At 36.7% G+C, this 22,765-nt stretch overlaps 1 protein-coding gene across 1 annotated transcript; it reads right to left on the reverse strand.

The window, feature by feature from the left end:
* Positions 1-10,417: 10,417 nt before the first annotated feature.
* On the reverse strand, positions 10,418-12,520 carry LOC116197821 (plasmodesmata-located protein 6). The gene is made up of 4 exons (XM_031528072.1): positions 11,929-12,520; positions 11,439-11,716; positions 10,945-11,064; positions 10,418-10,667 (listed from the first exon to the last, which is right to left on the reverse strand). Exons 1-4 carry the CDS (start codon positions 12,384-12,386, stop codon positions 10,657-10,659), a joined length of 867 nt encoding a protein of 288 aa, XP_031383932.1. The 5' UTR covers positions 12,387-12,520; the 3' UTR covers positions 10,418-10,656.
* Positions 12,521-22,765: the final 10,245 nt, after the last annotated feature.

Below are 22,765 nucleotides of genomic sequence, written 5' to 3' on the forward strand. Positions count from 1 at the left end.
CCGAGCCGAGATGCTGAAATCAAACAAACGAACAAGGGACCCGATCAAGGGGTTGCCCGGCTTGCAAGCCCAGTAACCATGACACCGACCACCTAGTCATAGGCACCTGCAGCTGTAGCTGGGTAGAATGTAAGCCAAGCGACTGTAGCCCCAGCCGCCCTTTTGGGTTGCCTGGATTGTGACTATCTAGCCCCTAGGCCGACGCCATGATGCCAGCCCCTTCAGCTGCCGCGGCATCTGCTCCATCCTCTTCTTTTTGAAAAAAATAATAATCAAAAGAATAGATATTTTTGCGGGTAAAATCGATTTGTCACCTTTCGCTATTCCAACCACGATTCAAGAGCCCCGAGCATGTCCATTCACGAAATCAAATTATGCGCATTAGGCCCTTTATAGGTAACCAGTTAAGGGCTTTTGGTCCACATTAGGCCTATTACAGTTTTAGGACTGCATAAGACCCGCATTAGGTTTGTCAAAGGTCCTAGGTCCGCATTTAGACCCATCTATCTATATATATCTATAAACTTGAATACAAGTACATTAAAATAGTGGTCTAATTATAAATATATACAATCATTCATATTAACAAAATATTTATCAATAAATAAATAAATAAATATGTTCTGAAAATATATATACATATACTTATACATATATATAAGAAAAATTATTTTGGTAATTATTTTTAAAAAATCTATATTTGTTAGTTTATATGAACTTTTTATATTATTAAAATATAATGCAACCTTTCACTTTGTATAATTTTAGAAAAATAACACCACACAGTGCATAAGTTTTATGGAAATCACACTCCAACATAAAACAAAATCATTTCACGAGACAACACATAATTTTTTTTTTATCATCGTGCAGCACTTCATTGGTATTCCATTATGAATTGGACGAAATTCTAATATGGCAACCTCTTTATGGATACTTTCACACAAAATGGAACTTGAGGGACTAAGTTACGTTAAATAAAATAAAAAATATAACACTAAATAAAAAATTAAAAAGGGGAAAAGGCCGGTTGGAATCGGGGGCTTCCCCACCGACGATCCAGCCCCAATTGGGGTTGTCAGCTTGCTCAGACAAGGCCGGCGACCCCAATCGAGGGGTCAATGGCAGGGAGAAGAGCCCCCCGTCCCCTCCAATTTGGGGGGTCCCAGCCACTAGGTCCTCTCGAAGGGGGGTAGTGGTGGGTGGTCGGGGGCACCAACCCGGCCACCTACACCTTGACTGGAGTCGTCGACCTGGCCTGTGCCAGCTTATGACCTCAATCGGGGGACTGGTGGTCGGTGAATAGCCCCGTCCATCTCTCGATCGGCCACCACTTCTCTCTTTTTTTGTAAAATAATTTTGTATTTTATTTAATGTAATTTAGTCCCTCAAGTTCCCTTTTGTGTGAAAGTACCCCTAAAAAGGTTGTCATGTCAGAATTTCGTCTAATTCCTGACGGAATACTGACGGCGTGCTGCACGGTGATAAAAATAAAAATTTCTGTGTTGTCTCGAGAAATGATTTTATTTTGTTTTGTAGTGTGATTTTCGAAAAAAAAATTGTGCTCTGTGGTGTTATTTTCCTCATAATTTTACACATTTACATAACTATAATTAATAAATAGATCTAAAATAAAAAGTTCACTTTTAGAGTTAACTATTTTTTGTATTATAATATAATTCATATAATCATCATGTGATTTCAAAAAATTCATACGGTATATCTTTAAAAATAAATATATCCTCACATACGTACAAAGTAAATATAATTTATTAATACTATGTAAATATGAAAATAGTGGAGAATATTAAATAAATTAAGTATTTTCATACTATATTAAAATTTATATAGTATAAAACAAGTTTTCTATGTTATATATATATATTTTACTATAAAAATTTCACATTAACAAATATTATTAAATTTAATATAGAATTTTCTATCATAAATTTTTATTTATAAAACCCGTGCAATCCAAAAGTCTAAAACCCCAATTAGGAATAAATGAATCATCACAGGCCCACTAGAGGTGCTAGGCCCACATTTAGGTTTGGTTTTGTAGTGTTTTTGCTCAAATAAAAGTGTTAAAGTATAATTACTAAAAAATATGTGTTCATTTTAGCATAAGCAAAAGTATTTGGGAGACAATAATTGAAACTATTAAAATTGAGAATAAGCAAAAACAGTTTTTATAAATACCTATTAACCTGTTAGAAAAAATATCATGTTTCTAACCCCTAAATTTAACAAAATCGTAATTTTGAAATACCTTACCAAGCGCTGCTTTAGGCCAATTATGGATAAAACAATCATCATAGGTCCATTAGGGGTATTACGCCTAGGCCCATCAAGGGCAGTAGACCTACTTCATATATGACATGCACTTCACAAATTATATGTGTTTCATATTCGTTTCTTCGAGCTAAGTTTTCCCTAATCGAGCCCAACAACAAAATCAATTACGTGAGTGTGGAAATGACGACATAAGCACGATTAATCAATTCAGAATATATATTGTTAGGATCTCGATTTTTTAATATTGATCACATGCAGACCACGAGCCTCAAGTGATCTGCAAAAAGGAAGAGAATGGAAGGGAATCTCAATTTCCCTCTCCGATACTTAAATGAGAATGTAACGAAGAAAGGTAGAAGAATTGAACTTAGGGTTTAGGGTACCAGGAGAAGTATTTATAGGAGTCATGAGAAATAATATGAGAGATATTATGAGATATAGGTAAAGAAATATACTTAATAGGATTTAGTTACCCAATATAGAGTATCAATGTGGGCCCAGGATGATAAGTCGGGACAAACGAGTCGGACCAATTTTTTGGTCCCTATCATAAGCTCCCAACTTCTGTGAACTCGAGCTTCGAGAGGTTGTGGGAGTGGATTAGCGTCGTTGTTGATGTCGCATTGTAGGCGATTGCCTTTTCATGTTGTGGCTAGACTAACGTTATACGTTGAGTCTATCGTGCCGTTTGAAGCAAGGAATCTCGTCGTTGTAGAAAGCGAATGCCAATATTCCATCACTGTAGAAAGCGAAGGTCATGGTCTTCGATGCGGACATGAGGAGCTCTACCAGTGTAGAAAGAGATACACCCCTCACTGTAGAAAAGCGAATGCCAAGATCCACCGTTGTAGAAAATAATATTCGTGGTCCCCAAATGGATGTATTCCCAAGCTATAGAAAGCAAGAGGCCCTTCGCTGTAGAAATTAAAGGCCATCATATCCTCGATGTAGAAAGCGAGGAACGCGGTCATCAATGGGAGGTGAGAAAACCCATCGCAATAGAAAGCGAGGGTCCATTCGCTGTAGAAAACAAAGGCCTATCGGGATCCTTTGGTGTAGAAAGCGAAGGCCCCTTAATCTACTTGTGTAGAAACAAGAGGCCTAGGTCCTCAAAGAGTTGGGCAACGGTGTCAACAATCATGTAGAACAAGCATTTTGTCAAAGCTGGAGCTAGGGGTGATCGGTTCCGGGTACCCTGTATTTTTCATAATACCCGAACCCTACCCTGTAAGGGACATGTTCCAAGATTTGGGAACCGGACCCTACCCTGTTGAATTATGGAACCGGAACCTACCCGGAACCTGTATTATACCACAGGTTCCGGATACCCTGTTGGAACCTGTAAATTTTTTCTTCTCGCTAAATAAAATCGAAAATATCATATACATAATCAGTAATTACGCCAAATAGAATATCAACAAAATTTAGATTAATTCACAACAATGAAATAATAATATGTCTCATCAATCCATCGACAAAATTGAACATCCATAATACGACCTCACAAAACAAAGTGCCTATGTTCTGATTCATTAGAGAAGATAGTAACTTTACTCTTTCCTCTTTTTTTTTTTAATAAATAACCGGTTCCGAGTACCCTGTCGGCAGGAACCGGAACCGATTTTCACAGATTCCTAATTTTAATACCCGGAACCTACCATATTTTCAATACGAGCTACCCGGACCCTACCCGTTAGGGTAGGTTCCAACCGGTTCCGGGTATACCCGGTACCCATGCACACCCTTAGCTGGAGCTTTAAAACTAAGGCTGATAACCAAACACTCAACATGCATTGTTAATTATAAGCAAATCCTCAAAGTAAAAGAGCTATCAAATGAAAAGGAATCCTATGCCTAGAGATAAGCGAAACAAATAATGCATAAAAAGTAGAATCACTAATGAATTACTCATCACGATACTCTCTGATCAAATGTGCGAGAACGAGGAGGGTTTCACGAGTGTCCTTCTTGATCCCGTCGCCAAACAAATGACCGGAGGTGTCCCGCTTGAATCGGCTTCTCTATATCGTTCTTCAACGCCTGGAAGCGCTTAGTGTCATTGTCCCCAAGTTTTATGGTAGTGACAGTACTTGTCGAAGTCGCGTCCTAGGTCTCCTTTCTTGCAAGCCTTTGGTGGAGTGGCTAGGCCTTGGCGCTCAATTTCACAGAGCACAGTTGACCTGGATGATATGAGGGGTGTAAACTTCTCAAACTGTGGAGGTGGGTGTCGCTCCACCTTTCTATCACTTCCAGGATGGTCTTTTTCGCTAAACTGCTCAAACTGTGGAGGTGGGTGTCGCTCCGCCTTTCTGTCACTTACAGGATGGTTCTTTTGCTTCTCTCTCACACGTTCATTCTGATTCAAGAGAGATTCTTCCAGGGTTATGAACTTCTGGGCATGAGCTCCAAGAGCAGCAAAGTCCTGCGGAGGTGTAACAATGAGACTCTTCTTGAGCCCCCCTTTCTTGAGACCTCTTTAGAAGGCAGACATTGTTTCGCGAGGGGTCAAGCTCTCTATCTCGGTAGTGACCTTGAAGAAGCGCTTGTACCATGCTTGAAGTGTTTCTCCCTCTCTCTTATGCATGGTGAATAACTCGTTGAGGTTACGCCTCACTCGTCGAGTTGCCGCAAACCTCTGGATGAACAACTCTTGTAATTGCGTGAAGCCGGTGATAGAGCCAGGAGCCAACGAGTGAAACTAGTCGGAGGCAATCCCAGTGAGGGTCCCAAGAAACAGCAAGCATTAGAGGCTCTTAGAAGTCCCTCTTCCGAGAAGCAATGTGATGTGGCGACACACATGGTTGACTGGATCTGTTTTTCCATCAAAAGGAGTTACTTGAGAAAAATTAAGTTTACAAGATACCTTGGTGTTGAGGATATCCTGCGATAGAGGGGATTCAAGGTTCCCGTTAGGAGATGGAAGTCCTAACTGCTTTTGCTCAGTAGCCTAAATGGCTTTTGCAACCTTATCCATGATGAGGCGTTGAACTTCTTCCGGAAAGGGAATTACAGCTGGTCCAGAGGGATTGTGATCAGCAAAGGCACGATGCGGGGCAAACTCTCGGAGCTCTCTCCGCGAAGGGGTTTAGGCAAACGCATTAGAGGAGACAACATCTTATTCTACTTGGCTCAACCTTCGATTCGCCGTCGCATGATCGTCCAAGTTAGCCTAAGGCTCCTGAGAGGTTATGATGATTGTCTCCACTGCTGCTTGAACATCAAGCGCTAGTTGATCTAATCGAACCACGCTTGGATTGTGCTTTGGTGGTGGTGGATCTTGATGAGCCGACTGTGCCGGATTGTTGGATACAGGCTACCATTGAGGGTTTGGAGCCCCCCGAGTCCTATCATTCTCAGCTTGAGAGTTTGCTGCACTCCTAGTCAAAGCCAGTGTTTATTCTTAGTGGTGGAAAATAACCGATGTGATGAATTTTCGTGCCGTTTCCCACAGACGGCGCTAACGTTAGGATCTCGATTTTCGGATTGATCACGTGCAGACCACGAGTCTCGAGTGACCTGCAAAAAGGGGAAGAACGGGAGAGAACGATTTTCCTCTCCGATACTTAAATGAGAATGTATCGAAGAAAGGCAGAAGAATTGAACTTATGGTATAGGGGTATCCGGAAAGGTATTTATATGAGTCCCGAGATATTTGTATGTGTAGAATATTTAATAACAACTAACAAGTATATGTACTTGTCATACATGTGATTAGAGATATTAGAAAATATAGATAAGAAAATATACTTAATAGGATTTAGTTACCGAATCTGAAATATCAATGTGGGTCCAGGATGATAAGTCGAGCCAAACGAGTCGGGCTAATTTTATGATCCATAACATACATACATATATTGAAATTGGTGAAACCCAGTAGCCGAATGATTACCAATTTAGGGCGACCTGCAGACTCCAAGCCATCCGATCATAATAGAAATTATATATCCAATCTCCAGTTTCAAAGACCGATTAGTAGAACCTGAATTGTAGTATCTCATACCTGGTAGTGAAATAGGCGACTAACCAAACTTAAATTCTCGGGCCAACTATTGGTAGTGGCAACTCCTTTCCCTTTCCACGAGCGATCATATCCGGTGCCGATATTAGGATATTGTTTATCTAGAGCTAGCTTCCAATCTGCCCAATTAATTTCCGGGAAGAGTAAAAATGAAATCAATTTTCAGGCAGAAATTAAATATATCCATATTCAAGGACAAAACAGGCACAAGCATCACATTCCCTTTAGTAAAGTGGCCCTTTTTCTTTCTCAATATTGTCCAAAACCTCGAAAAAGTTGGCGTGCAAGGTGTCTCGTCAAACCCAAGAATATGCTCAAATAATTTGCAAATCTGAAGTGACAAATGAACCATCCGGCCTTTCTCTTTATCTTATTCTACGTTCGCACTATTTGCCATGGCCATAAGGGTCCATTTCCTCCCTTTTTTTATTCTTCACGTCATTGAGCTATTCAATTTTGAAGAATATGAATATCCACCTATTCTAAAGGGCTAAAGGGCAATTTCATTCACCAATCCAAAAGGGCAACTTGAATTCCTTTTGTTCTCTAAATTTATTCCGATCCAATCATGTACCTTCACAAAATAAACATAGTCGATTACAAAATGCAACACAATTGAGTGGAGTGAAGGGTTTTAGAGCGCAGTACACTATATGTACTTTAGCAGTCGATTGTATTTAATTGAGTTCCCAATGGTACAGGACATGACTGAATAAATTTCCTTCGTTCTCTTGTTTAAAGAATTAGCCTGAAATACTGTACAAAACCTGAGATACGATGATTATTATATTATTAAGGCATCTAAGCCTGTAATATGTGCCCGATCATTAACACTGTTCATAACAAGTGATTTGACTTTGTTAAACTTAGAGTATCGCGTACTTATCTTTATGCCGTACATACGAGTCTTGTAATCCAATTGACCAACTGATGCGACATACTCCAATCGCATAATTAGATCGATGGTTGATTTTAATATGGTCACACACTGACAAATCTTTTTCCATGTCTCCGATTTCCGGTTGTAATGAGATGTGATCATTTTACTTTGTTTTGCTTTATGATGGAATATAGAAAGCCTTTTTGAGTGCATTATTGGAGCTAATTGTAGATAGCTGACCCCTATGCAGGTCCCTCACTCATGAAAAAACTATTCAATTCACATGATATGGGAAGACATTAATTAAATCACAATAAATATGAGAATGACTGTTAATTACTTAAATAATTATCATATTTATTCTTGATTGATTCTCCATCGCTTAACATAATCAGACATGATCAGGATTCTCAGTCCACATTCCTTAAAAAGATGATCCCGTATATGGAACTCACATATTTTCCATTTTCATTAATAAAGAAAGAGTGATTAGATTAGAAACTGGCTGACCCATTTGGCAGAAAAAGCATAACTAAAAGCAATGGATCATGAGAGACATGGAGCGAGGATTCTAGACAATTCCTACACTATAATTGACGTGTTTGTACGCTGACCCAGCAATCGATTTCGATACCCCCTTTATTTGGGCCATCTTTGGCACGAAATAAAATAATAAATGCAATTATTAGCTCTTGCTTAATATTTGATGCATGTTTTTACGTGATATATATGAGAAAAGTGCAGCAAAAGTTCTATAAGTTTGAACTTTTTTTAACATCAGTCCTATCAGTTTCAATTGGAATTTTTCATTCTTATACATTTACTTCGTAGCGTGGTTTTAGTCCTATCCATTAATAATTATTAGAGATATGCTTATGTGAATTTCACACCCTCAAATCTTCGTAGGTAGCTATTAATTGTCCAAGTGGTAATTTTCTATTTGCTATTAACATTTTAAAAATTAAACTTTAATTAATTATTATTTTTAATAATAAAAATATTTTTGAAGATAAAAGAATTTTTAAAAAGAATATCGAAATTGAGGGCAGAAGCCGGCGGTGGGGGTCTCGATTCCGGTCGCCACCCCTGATTTAGGTCCCCAGTGTCCTCCCCTTTCGATTGGTTTTTTTTATTATTTACTAAAATATTTTTATTGTTAAAAATAATAATGAATTATAGTTTAATTTTTAAAAAGTTTTAAGCAAATAAAAAATTACCATGTGGACTTCTTGTGCTAATTTCTGAATTTCTTTTTTTAATTTTCTAACATTTTAATTTTCAACCAATAGAAAATTGTCACGTGGACAATTAAAAGCCATCTATGACAAATTTGACGTTGTGAAGTCCACGTCAATAGATCTCTAGCAGTTGTTAGCAGATAAAACTAAAAGTGTAATGCGGAGCAAATATATAGGAATGAAAAATTCAAATTGAAACTTATAGGACTGAAATTCTAAAAAATCCAAACTTATAAAACATACTGCACTTCTCTTTATTTCTTATTTGTTCGTCATGGCCCATTTTGACCGGCAGCAAGGCACAATGGTTGTGCCTATAATTTACCTTAGACCCTTTGGATGTCTTACTATGGCTGCGAAATGGTTTAGTAGCAGTTCAAGAACGGATTTAAGAATTTTGTCCAATGGGGTGAAGTTCCAAGAAACTTTGTATCGTAAAATCAATATGGCGAAATAGAAAAATTGATAAACTCGACAAATTTCAAATAGAAGTTTTGTAATTTTTCCCGAGTCCAATGGGGTGACCGCCACCCCCTACCTAAATCCATCCATGAAGGAGAGACAAGATGTCTTGCGTAAGAATTAGTTAAATTCGCCAACACATGATCCCGAGAGAAGTTTTGCTTTGAGAATATTTAAGAGTAAGAATCATATATCAGAAAATCAACGGGAACACCAAAAGTATATAAAGAAAATTCAGTTTCAGAATGCAATTTAAACTTTTAAACTAAATTCTATTAATATTTTAGATTAAACGATTGTCATGATACCAAATTTTACACCCATCTACTTCTAGGTCAAGTGGAAATTGTAAAGCGAAATATCTTTACTCTTCCCAGATCAAACGGTATTACAAATGGAACTTAAAATTTCAAATAATAATGAAAAAAAGTAAAGGTAAAAAAAAAAAAGGATGATCATTTGATGGTTTGTTTACACTGAATTATGAAAGGATATCTTCTCCCTTCATGAGTGGCCTCAAGATAACAAAGGAAATTTGCTTACTTTATATTAAAGAAAGCAAAAGATTTTGGACTGATAACAACTGCAAATCACTGATCTGTTCATAATTAGAGGGACAAACTAAACATTTCTTAACATTATTCATAATATTAACAGGTGGGGTCCAAGGAAAGGAAGGTGGATATGTTGTTGATGCAAAGTAAGAATATTTTCGCACCCAAAAAAAGTGAGAGAATTTCTTGAAAAAGTATATAGTATAATGACATGCATTCTTATTTAAGAATTAAGAGATTGCAATTTTGGTTAGTAAGTATACTAATGCCCCTTTATTTAGAGAAAGTATTTCTTATAATAGGTATATCACGTGACACTATATCACTAGACATATAAAAAAATTTATTTTTATCAATAGTAATTTTTTTGTGATATTACTAAAATCCAAGAGGAATTGGAAAATCCTATTGACTTGTGACATTGTCACATAGTAAATCCGGTAAAATATTAATTTTTTTGGGTTAAGGAAGATCTATAAATCTAATACAAAGAAAGAAAAATTCTATAAGTTAATTAAAGAGACACAGTTAGTCAACGATGAGTATTGAACGTACAATCTCTTAATTGACAGGCGATGAATTACGTCACTGCGCTATACCTTCTTTCTTAAAAAACAAAAAGAAGTATATATTAGATCGAGTGAGAATTCCACCATTGAAAATTCCATGTAATTAGTGCAGCTGCAAGTATCTTATGGCAAATAACTGCCTACCATCAGAAAGATCTTATCCTAAATAACAATCATTGTTCATAGCATCCTCACAACTGCACTAGAAATCGCACTAAATTGTAACTGCTTAGGCCTACATTCCTTATGAAATCGGGTTTGGTGCTGTGAGCTTATTTCCTTTCTCTAGACGTTAGCCAAAGGTCCAGAATAGATCAGGCGCTCGTGTAGTAGTTCGGCAACGAGTCCAGATTATTAATCCCGGTGCAGTAACTAAACATGATGATTTGGTGTGCAGGAAGGAAAACCGGAAAAGCCGACAAGGACCAGAAGGTATCCTATTCCAACACTTCTAGGTCATTTTTTACACAGAGAGAGAATACCAAAAGACGAGGATACAGAGATAGAAAGCAACTCCACTGGACAGGATGGAGAGAGGGGGGATAAATAAAAGTGCAGCAAATGAATTACAGAAAAAAAAATATAATTAATTCCACAGGAAAAAGGGATTCTATGCGGTTCCTGAATTGGCCACGAGTTGCTATTTACCCCCTGCAAAATGTTAAAGCAAGAAAGATTAGAAAGTGGTCTTATTCGCAACATTGTTTCAGTCGATAAGTCGAAAAATCTATGCTGATAAACCTAAGTAGTCATTTATGTCTAAACTGGACATTCTCCCCTGCAGTATGTGGGTTCCATATATATTAACTAACTCATTTGTTTTCGATAGATTCATTACGACAGACTGAATCTGCGACGAATTCTTTTGAACTTAAATAATGGGAAAAAAAATTTAAAAAAAACGAGGAAGGGAAAGTGGAAGGTGCACCTTTGCCTCTATCGCACACTCTAGCGAGGAAAGAGAGGAAGACGATGATAAGTGCGACCCCGGCAATGAGTCCGATGAGTATTGCGAGTGTCTTCTCAATTTCATCGTCGTTGCTAGATCCTACGTTAAGACGACAAAAATCATCAGCCAATCTGTGGATTCGATCCAATCAAATATGGAATTAGAATAAAGAATAAAAAAAAACAGTGACATAAGTTTGTGGGACCAAATCGTTGCGGAATCTTTGATTTCAACACAAGCAAATCGTTCTGTGACAAAAGGAGGGGCACGGTACCAGAAAACATGGACCTTTGGTTAGCATAATAGTGACATAAGATAAGCTGCTTTAAAACAAGGAAATCCCTCCAAAATTAAGGATAATATACCAAACGGGAATCCGATGAAAAATTCGGTTTGAATAATGATCATCGAGGGAAAAAAGTTTTTAAGATTCAAGATCATGGCTAGCGTCGTGATGGTGATGGCATATGTACCATGTCCGTCGTGTGAGTGATCCCCGCCTTCTGAGTAGCGGACGTAGCACTTGCCTAAGAACATATCTCCCCACTTCGCAGCCTGGCAGTTGGTCTTCAGCTGTGTGATCGCCTCAGTCAGGCAGTCCTGGCACTCGCTCGCGCTCAGATCCTGCACGCACTGTGCGACTGCACGGGCATCGCCGGACCATCCCGCCCTGTACGGCTTGTAGGCACCATCACTTCCTACCACAGAGCCCAGCAGGGAGTCGCGCTCCGTCGTGCCTTCAGAATCGAGCCTGGTGAATTTATGTATCGAGTGATCAGCATGCTCAAAGGATACACTAAATCGAACATAATATCGAATTTGTTCTCGAAAGGTCGGAAACATTGCTTCCCCAGTAGGAAGTCAGATTCTCTGCTGTTGAATACAAGGACAATATCACTTCTAGTCTTAAACTGGGGGAGAACAATGAAATGATATGGCTAGGAGTTATTCGGGATGTATTACCCGATAAGTGGCCCGCATTTCTTGAATAAGACTGCCTTGTCCTCGACGCCGAGGAATGAGGTGTTGTCGTACTTGATGAAGCAGCCATCGAGCTGCATGGCGCCACCGCACGAGCCAACGCAGAGAGTCCCGAGCCGGCTCACAGCTCGTGTGACACACTTGGAGCAGTCATCAGCACTGAGGTCTCCCCGGCACTGGAAGAGGCCATAAACCGTGTCCTCCGGGGCCGAACCGGGGCCGGGGACGGTGAAGTTGTTGTAAGTGGAGAACTCGGCCGAATTGACGAGGGAGGTGAGGAGGGAGTTGACGGCGGTCTCGTAGGGCGAACCGGGGGTGTACTTGAGCTGCGAGCAGCCCCCAAAGACAAAGGAGTCCGTGGAGGAGGTAGCCGTCGAGGCCAGGAGAAGAAGAACGCAGATACAGGGTAAGAGGAGAGGCGCTTCTGCAGGGAGGGACATGCTCTGTTTCCTCTGTTTTTGGCTTGAGTAGACAGACAGCGGGGAGACGGAGACGGAGACGGAGACGGAGAGAGAGGAAGCCAGAACTAGATGAAGGCGAGGAGAGGCCAGAGGGAGGCATGTGTGATGAATTCATGTAATCATTTCTTTTTCTAGGGTGAAATTCAAGTTATTTTTAATTTATTAATTGAAACTAATTTTTATTCAAAACGGTATGATTTGATCACAAAATATTTCTTAATAAGTTTTAAACTCTTATTATAAATTCTGTTCACTAATAATGTAATTGGTCGCCATTACATCTCGTGATTTTTTCTTGACATGTATCATGATATTTGAAATTCTAATTCTAATTAATCAGACAAATCGGGTCGGCCATTAAGATTTTTTTTCTTTTTTTCTTTTTAATGTGAGAATTTTTTTCTGTTACAAGAGAAGTCCATAAACCTAGTACATTAAAATAAAAATTCTAAATATCTAATAAAAAAGCACGGATAATCTCACTGAGTATCAAATCTGAGATCTCTTGATCACCAGGTGAGAAGTGCACTACTGTGCTATTTCATTTCTTGATTTTAATGGGAGAATTTACAGGCAGACTGCAGAGTAGTACTTCCGATAAAGGCTGGTTCCTTAGAGGGGAATTTACGCAAGGAAGTGAGGAGCTCGATCGATGTGGGAACGATTGATTGCTGGGAGAGTTGGGGGAGGGGCCCACATCATAAAATGATTATGACCTGTTAGAAAGATAGGATTATAATTAACTCGGGTAATTATTCAGCAATTATACACGTCTCGAGATTATTATTGTTGATTGATTGCTTTCAACTATACTGGATAGGGATGATTATCTATTGCTTTTGAAAAACTTGGTCTTACGTTGGTACATGTTGATCCATCGTTGGAGGGGCAGCGCCAGAGTGGGAAGCTTTTGCTCTAGTATTGTCTTCGAGAAAGATAAGGTTTTGGTCTTACCGATCATGGCCAGCGTGCGTCAATACCCACTATCGAAGAAAAGGGTTCCGCGTACTAGAAAAATCTATTAGGAGAACATATTGATGATAGATGATCGATCACAATTATGTTGTACTTGGAATGAAACCTGTAACATGAATTAATGGCCATCTTCCTCCCTCCTGGACAAACAACTATCATTAAAGCGCATTCATCTGGTACCATGGAGTAAAACAGAAGACAAAAAGAAGACAAAAACTCACATTGTGATTTGAGATCGGGACAAATCACACTATATTTTTTTGTTTGGGACAATTAGTCATTTTGAAGTTTACTCCGTTAGACATAAAGAGTTACGACATTAATTTTTTTCAATTTTCAATCCTCAATCTTTAACATTTTAATAATTTTGGTTCTAAATATTTTTTCTTTTATCATTCATATCCTCAACTTTCCATTTTATTTCATTTTAGTCCTATAAAGAAAATCAAAAGGGAATGAGGGGTCGGGGCTGTCGATTCGACCGAGGTCGCCGATACCCACAGAGGACGCCGGAAACCTCGGTGGAGGAGTCGGGGTCACCGATTGGAGGCCTTAACCCCGAATCGACCGAGGACTACGAGTCGGAGGTCCCCGGTCGATTCGAATTGGCGGCCCCGACTCCTCCACCGAGGTCGTCAGTACCCACGGAGGACGTCAACGACCTCGATGGAGAGGTCGGGGCTGCCAACGGCGACCCCCACCCCGAATCGATCGAGGACTCCGAGTCGGAGGTCCCCGGTCGATTCGGGGTTAGGGCCGCCCATCGGCGACCTCGACCCCTCCACCGAGGTCGCCGATACCCAGGGAGGATGCCAGCGACCTCGGTGGAGGGGTCGGGGTCGCCGATTGGTGGCCCCAACCCCTCCTTTCATTTTGATTTCTTTATATGACTAAAATGAAATAAAATGGAAAGTTGAGGTTATGAATGATAAAAGAAAAAGATTTAGAACCAAAATGATTAAAAAGTTAAAGATTGAGGACTGAAAATGAAAAAAAATTAACGTCGTAACCTCCTATGTCTAACGGATCAAATCACAAGGGGGTTAATTGTTCCAAACAAAAGAACATGGTACGATTTGTTCCAATCCCAAACTATAAGGGAATTTTTATTTTTTTCCCAAGAAAAAACACATATAAACTTCATTATTGTGAGCATCATGCTTCATATAGTAGCACAAGTCACCGGTTTTGAACCATGAAATTGCAGATTTAATTCTCTAATAAAATTTTCGTATCTTCTTATTTCGCTTTCTCTATTGTTAGACTAAATTCATTACTCTCTTATAATTGAAAAAATAGACTGCATTATCATGGAATGCCAGGTTTTCATTTTTCCTCCTCGACATCTGTCTACCAAACCACGCATAAAGGTATATGACTAGGTACTTATTTGACATTGCATGCGTTAAACTGGGAATTAGTTGGATTACTTTTTTTTTTCATGGCGTACATGATATTCAGAAGCTCGACGGATCCTGATTAATCCAATTCGAGTCGGATCGGCTCATTAAGGAAAAAAACTCTTCCAACCAACGATTGTCTTCATTCTAAAAACTCGAACCCAAGATCTTAGTTAAAAGAAACAAATGTCAAACCGCTTGAACCAATCATTTTTTTTTGTTTAGTTTGATTACTTTAGATTAGACAATTATTAGTAGCTTTTGGAAGAACATGGGATTACAATTTATCAAATGAAAAAGAAAAAGGGTACAGTGATTGGAAAGTGAGAGAGGATAAGGATGTGGTTTAGGGCCAAAGTGAAGCAAGGAGACTCAACTCCGTGTGTTCTAGTAGAAAATTCTATGGTGCTGGGACGAAACCGTGCCTATTACGCCTTCCATCATCAGATCACCCCAAGTAGGGAGACGACAGACGAGTCAAGAGCGAGGTGTGATCCGATGGCGTGAGGCCGGATCGGGCACGGTGACTTCCCACTATCGTAGAAGCTCTTATTTTCTTAGTCAGTGTCCTGAAAGTCAGTTATACGGTTTAAAAGACTAGCAATGGGTTGACTAATTCGCCTCCATACGTTGGCTTAGGAAGAAGCCTAAGAAAGTCAGCAAGGAGCTTACCTAATGCGTCGAGATACCTCTAGCTTATTCATTGGAAGTCATTTGATAAGTGGGTCATATAGATCCTTAAAGATTCTTCACAAGAAAAGCCTACGGTCCTCCTCCGATCAATTTTTCCACGTAACATTTCCATAGGCTTCTTCACCAATAAGATCAATGCCCTACTTGGTACATTTTATTGAGGCCACATGGTGACCGATGAGAGAGCGAGGCCGAACTCGCTTCGTAATCGAATCAATTACAGTAAAGAAAACTGATTAAGATGAATTCCCGTTATAAATGAGTTTGAATGGGCGTCCTCGAAATGTCCTCAGCTTAGTATATCGTCGCTGTTTTTATAAGAACCAGCGGAATGAAGGGTCTCGAGATTAATCGGGCAAAGATCTAAGAATTGGTAGTTGATGATTTGCTGGTCTCACTTTAATGTGGTAGATACGTAGAAGGGCGGTGGAAAGGGTCTTTTCACTTTTAATAAGGTTGAACGTATTGATTATTGCCTCAAAATATAGACTTAGCAACCCTACGCTTTGACTATGCTTATTATTTAGTCGGTAGGTGCTTCTTATTATGAGGATTACATTTTCTAAGAAGCCAATTTTCTCTTTTCCGTAAGCAAATTTAAAATAAATAAAAGAAAAAAAACAACGAAAGGTTAGTGATCTTCCAATTGGCCGTCTTTAATTTCAACCACATCTTCGACTATAATTTTTGCTGTAAGATTTTCCTCATTGAGAAAAGATATTCCCAGAGCAATTGAACCATCACTGATCAAGATAATCACTTATCCCTGCCAAAGTTTGGAAAGATATTTCTTCCTTGGGTATTGTGAAATTTTACTTACCCAAAATTTGTCTAATAAAAATTATGAGATGTGATACAATTAACAAATTGTGTTGTTCAATGACGAGTTCTAGGTGCAGTGTAAGAGTTCAAAAGTCACAAGAGATATTTCATGAGCAGGGTTAAGCTATGTTAAAGCAATAATTAATTTCAGCTAATATATTACAGATATTCAGCTTTTCACTTGAAAAATTGTTCCAAAAATGACTGTGCCTAAAAGTAATGGATAGAAGAAAACGAGAGTTCAACGTCCTTGGCACTCGTTCCCGACTCAAAATTAAGAAAACTAGCCACTTTACATGCGCTGCGCGGAATTATTATTGGACTATATATAGATCATTAAATAATAATTCTATTATATTTTGAATGGAAAATATTGTTTATTTTGAGAATTTTTATGGTTCAATTATGTGGTGGTTTAGTTGATATGTTGGGTTAATAAATGTCACCGTATAATAAATGAATGTGCTTAATTAATGTCAGAAGAAAATGGAGGTCAGGCCTTGAAGAGGTGAAAGTTTGAATATTGGAGCGAACAACATTAATTCTCCCTCTTTGTTTTGTAATTATATATTATATATTAAATGTCAACAGTGTTATAAATGAAAGGGCTTAATTAATGACATGAGATAAGTGATGGTCGAGCCATGAAGAGCCGAGGGTTTGAATGTTGGAATGAGATGTTATTCCTCCCTCTCCATTTTGTTATTATATATTATAAATAAATTTGGATTTAATTCTTACAGTAAGTGGTACTTTTTAATGCTCATTACTTTAATTTTCATAATCCCTCTTAGGTTCATTGGCGACCCCTATTGTCCGTTTGTTTTCAGAATTAAAATCACAAAAATTTTAATTTTAATTTTAACTCAACCCACTACATAACAAAAATACACATTTTTCAAGTCAAAAATTTTAATTTTAACTTTAACTTAACATACTATACAACATTTGTCTTTTTTCACAGTCAAAATCAAAGTTACTTTAACTCTGAAATCAAACGCACTGTTAATAACCGAAAAAAATTAAAAGAGTTCCCATTGAAAAAAAAAATTATCATAATGTATACACATTATGTTCAATTTATTTTTTGGATAAATTACATCATGAAATTTTAATTTTTTACTTTGTCTCAAATTTGACTTCGTATTCGTTTTGTCTCACAAAATGGTGCACTTTCAATTTGTCTCAGATTTAGCCTCAATTTTAATTTGTCCCATAAAAATGCTCATTTTGTCTGAAATAGAGCTCGCTCAGAGTTGCCTCTGACATTTTCTTCTGTTTACTTACATGGAATTAATGTATGACACGTGTATAGCGCCACTAGTCTCTAGTTAAGCAAAGATAATTGACGAAATCGAGAACTAGTTGGAGACACACGTGTATGACCGCAGACTATTTGAAGACAAAATCGAGAACTAATTGTATTTTCGTGATGAGACAAACAGGATAAATTTAAGATAAAAGTGAAAACTCGGGTTCTTTGTTGTCATGTTTCCCATTTTTACGGCGTACACCACCTGAATAAATTCAATGGACCTCGTCTAATACGAGTTTAAGTTTAAGAAGTAAGGCTCTCGCACTCGTAAATATTCTCTATTTATAAAACTTATACAAGAAATATTTTAAATAAGAGGAATATATGTCAAATTACTTGATTTGCTTTGATACTTTACACGCAATTTTCTAGTTTTACTAAACTTTAATGGCAAATTATTAAGCGTTTCATTTCTAGATCATTGCGTTTCATTACTAGAAAATGGATCAAAGTACAAATAACATAGGGAAAATCTCCACATAAGAGGGTGATGTTGGTGCTTCTGAGTTTGACCATTAACAAAGAATTAATCAGACATACCCATCTGATGGGTTCCACGTTTCGTATTATACGAGCATTTGGCAGGAAATTGCAGAGAAGATGCACATCTATGAAAACTGGACCGGGCGGGTGTTGGGATGGCAACTTGGGATGTCCTCACTGTCTCTTTGTCCAAAGCTGCTAATTTTGCGGTTAAAATATCCCAATCACATCATCGTCACATTGCATTGTACAAAAGGGCAAGGGTGGGAAAAGGGCATAACGTAAGAAACAAGCCACAAGGGTCTCATCACACCGACCGACCTATTCTTGTCAATTTCTTCGTGACATGAATTTACTGGTACATTTACTAATTAGTCGAATAGTTCGAAGGATTTTGCTCGACAGAGAAATTAGACGCTAACTGACGACTAGCCACCCGTTATTAGTCCTAAAAGAAGATGGAGTTGCCAGAAAAAAGAATTGCGGAGAGAAGTGGAAAGTGGTGCAGTGACATTGGATTCTCGGGATTGCGAGGTCATTTTCTATCCGGTCATAACAAAGGTTCATGTGCATGGTAAAAAGAATCGAAAAGCTAAGCAAGTTTTACCGATAAAAGAGGAACTTTGTAACTCATTGGTTTTTTATGTGTCCCATTGCACGGGGTCCCTCTTTCTCCTCATTCCAATTATTTTAACTGAAACTTTTCTCTCTTTCCATGTCCAGTACCTAATTCTTGAATAAAGTTTCAAAGCCTTTCTTGTAAATATATATATATATATATATATATTTTAATAGATATATCTGACATGATTTTATGAATTGGCTGTGTAAAAATCGAATCAGAATCGTCTGTCTCTTAATCTCCAGGTTATCAACTTTCATCCTACGTGAAAACTAAGAGTTATTAATTGTTAAACAAGTCTTCATGTGGTCCCAACATTTGACCGATGACTTTACTTCTATCATGCAATACTTCTTTATTAGCTATTTATATTCATTTATTAGTTATTAAAATTTCGATTTCATTATACTAAGTCAACAACCTCCTTTATAATTGATAAAAAAAAATGCAATACTCCTTTTTTTTTTCCAGAAACATGCAATAGTTATTAACAAAGCATATTTCTGGATGAGAAGCCAGATCCTGCATTTTGTCCATATTATTGAAGCAAAAATTGTATTACTGTTATAAAATTATCGAATTGCATAAAATATTTCTCAATTTTTCTTAATTTCATACTCTTTTAGTAAAACTAGATGGAAAAGCTATACAGTTCGTCCTCTAAACTTGATTGCTTTTCTATTTTAGTCATTTTTTCTATTTTTTCTATTTTTATATTCTATAGTTTTGACTACTTTTCTGTTACAGTCCCTTTCCGTTTTCTTGATTTTTTTTCATCCAATTCCTTTGCTTACTTTTCTGTTTTAATCCTTATATCACATTTTTTATCAGAGAAATTTTTTATTTTGGTCCTCAACCTTTTGTTGCTACTTTTTTATCCTAATTATTTTTTTAGTTCATCTTTTTCTTAATATTAGACGTTTTATTCTTATAATTCTACTGCTAAATTTTCCATAAAAATGCTCACAACACTTTAGAAATAAAATATTTTAAAAAAATTTTCAAACAATAAATTAAAATATCAAAAGTAAAATCATGAATCTATTCGAGTTAATGAGAGGGGAGGGAGCATTTAGGTTGTAGGCAATCTTGGCAGGGACAGTTTGCGTTGGAACTATTCGTACTCAAATTTGCAAGCAAAGAAACGAAAAAATATCCCTCAAGTGTCGAATAGATTCATATACTTTACGTTATTATTTTAATTTATTATTAATTTTCTTAATTTTAAAAAGTATTTGTTTTTGGTGGACAAAAAATAATGAAAAAGTAATTTTTATTTCAATATATGTCACGTTGGTAAGAAGTTTAACGTTAAGCCAATATTTGACGAACAAAAAAGAATTAGGACAAAAGGAATAGTAAAAAAAGGTTGAGGACAAAAATTAAATTTTTTCTTAATAATTATTTTGATAAAAGGATCTAAATAGAAAAACAATCAAACGTCTTGAACAAATTCGAACCAAGAAAAAGGAAAAGAATTAAAACAGAAAAGTACATAAAGGTATAGGATGTAAATGATAAAAAAAAAATAAAAAACGACTAAAACATAAAAGTAACCAAACTTAAAGGGCCAAATGTATATTTTCTCAAACTAGATGTATTTCAATTCTATACTTTACCCATTCGATAAATCTAGCCACTTACATATTGAATATATCAAAACAAAATTTAGTTCATTGCCTTATAGAGATATGATTCTTCTCTACCAAAGACATGCATCTTCACGTCATCTACAGTGACTAAATGTGCTTTCCAACAAAAAAACAAAGTAACAAAAATTGCTTTTTCATACTTAAAAACACGTTACTTCGCTTCATCTATATATGCATATGAAATGACTAAAGGATGCGTGCTTTCATAATGTAAATATTTGCCTATACACTTCATCTAATCTAACATACTCCATATAATATAATTCTCTTCTTCTAACGCATTTCAACTCATTTAACTAAAGAACTTAGAATAATTTCTTATTCATATTCGAATTAATTGCGTCAAAAATCATGAACTTTGCTTAATATTTTTGAATCTAGCATGAACTTTTCTTTTTTCGATAGAAATATACTAACAATCATTTTAATCTCAAATCTACTGTTTATCGATTTTTTCTTGATATGGAAATCATTTGGTGATATGGTAACAGAAAAATATTGAAAGTACAATAAATTGCATAAAAATTCAAAGAAGAAAAATTTTTTAATTAAAAAAATTAATTATAATTCTAACTAACTTTCAATGAGCGAGGAAATTTTAAAATAAAGTCCGAATATGAAAGAAATTTTTAATTATTTTTAAAATTATTAAAAATATTAAAGAATTAATTACCTAAGAGAAATTTAAATGTAAATACAAAAGAGGAAACAACGTAGGATTAAATGGATACATTCTTAATTGACATTACGTGCAACGGACGTGCATTTTTACTATATATATTTGGATAAGTAATTGAAGGGTTGAAGCAAATATTATTGACAATAACTTCAGAAAGACAGTATATTATTTATATGAAAAGCTTTTTTGCGATTTACATTTCAAAATCTATAGAAAATGCAGTGTGCTTAAAAAAAAATTTTGACTCAGTAAGGGTGGTTATCTTTTCGGTTCCTGCTGCTTATTCATCATTTATGACGAGGACTTACCAATATCATGCATGTTAAAATGACATTATTATGGGAGACATTGCTATAATAATTTTGAAATATTGAGAATTAGAAATTATTCCCTTTCTCAATAAGTGTGACTTTCCTAACTCGAAATTACATTTTTCTCCTTACAAAGGTTGATATTGCTTGCCACTCAACTAAAATTTTATTGGTAAAATAGTATAAGCTGTCTGCAAATTTCGAAAATTGGTCATTTATTTAAATAATCCTATTTTTTGGCCAAGATTGAAATAATCCTTTAAATTAGCTACAATTACATTTATTTATTTTTTCTATGATAAGAGAAATTTATAAATCTAGAAAATAAAAAGTCTTTTCAAGAAGTATTGGCCTTCCCTCTTTAGCAACGAAAAGAAGAAAAAAATCCTTCCCCTTTGTCCTCTGGCGCTATTATAGGCGAAGCTTCGTTGTTCAATTTCTTTGCTAAGTCAAGCTTCCCCTGTTCCTTAGTGTAGTCTAGGTCCAGAATTTTAAGACATTGTACCTTACATTATAGCCTAGTCCATATCCATAGTTGACGTAACCTGGACCGTAGCTACGCTTTCGTAACTGTGACGCTAAATTTGAATCAACAAAAAATGATAGCTATAAGGTGTAAGGAAAGTCTCTTATCCACGTTACGCTGACTGCGATATTAATGGCCTATTTGGTTTGTTAGTTAAAATCACTTTAATTTTAACTTTAACTTTAACTCAACACACTACACGATAAAAATACACGTTTCCCAAGTAAAAATTTTAATTTTAACTTTAACTCAACACACTACATAACAAACACACGTTTCCCAAGTCAAATTTATAATTTCAACTCATTTGTCATTTTTCACAATCAAAATCAAAATTACTTTAACTCTGAAACCAAACGCACCATAAGAATCCCATGTCGATGTGGACAGATAATTTTAAGGCTATATGAGAAGATCTATCAATTGAAACTCTTTGCAAGTTCGATGCATCCCCACGTTCTTTCTCCTCAAATAAAACTGAAGATGCAATCCTCTATATATCCACAAGCATCAGCCCTTTTTGTTGGAGTTTATTGTCTACTATTTCATTCACCATTGAATCCGTAAGACGTAGAAAATTGAATAGTTTTTTCGGTGGAAACGGGGCAAAAGCCCTAAATCTCAATTAAACAGAAATAAGGCGGGGTATGGAGGCCCCTGAAATATCGACTAACAAAAGTGGTAAGACCCCATAAGGAGCTGAATGGAGAACATGAGTGCTCAAAGGGAAGTCGATCGCCCTCCTAGCAAGCCAGTCCACGCACGAGTTTCCCTCCCGATAAGTGTGTTGAATACGGATTTCCCAAGTTTGCCGGCAGAGTTCTTTAATACATTGGAGTAGGGCTTGGAATGTGAGTGCACAGCTACCCTCCCTGGAGAT

The sequence above is a fragment of the Punica granatum genome, chromosome 2, assembly GCF_007655135.1.
Source record: "Punica granatum isolate Tunisia-2019 chromosome 2, ASM765513v2, whole genome shotgun sequence".
Classification (NCBI taxonomy): domain Eukaryota; kingdom Viridiplantae; phylum Streptophyta; class Magnoliopsida; order Myrtales; family Lythraceae; genus Punica; species Punica granatum.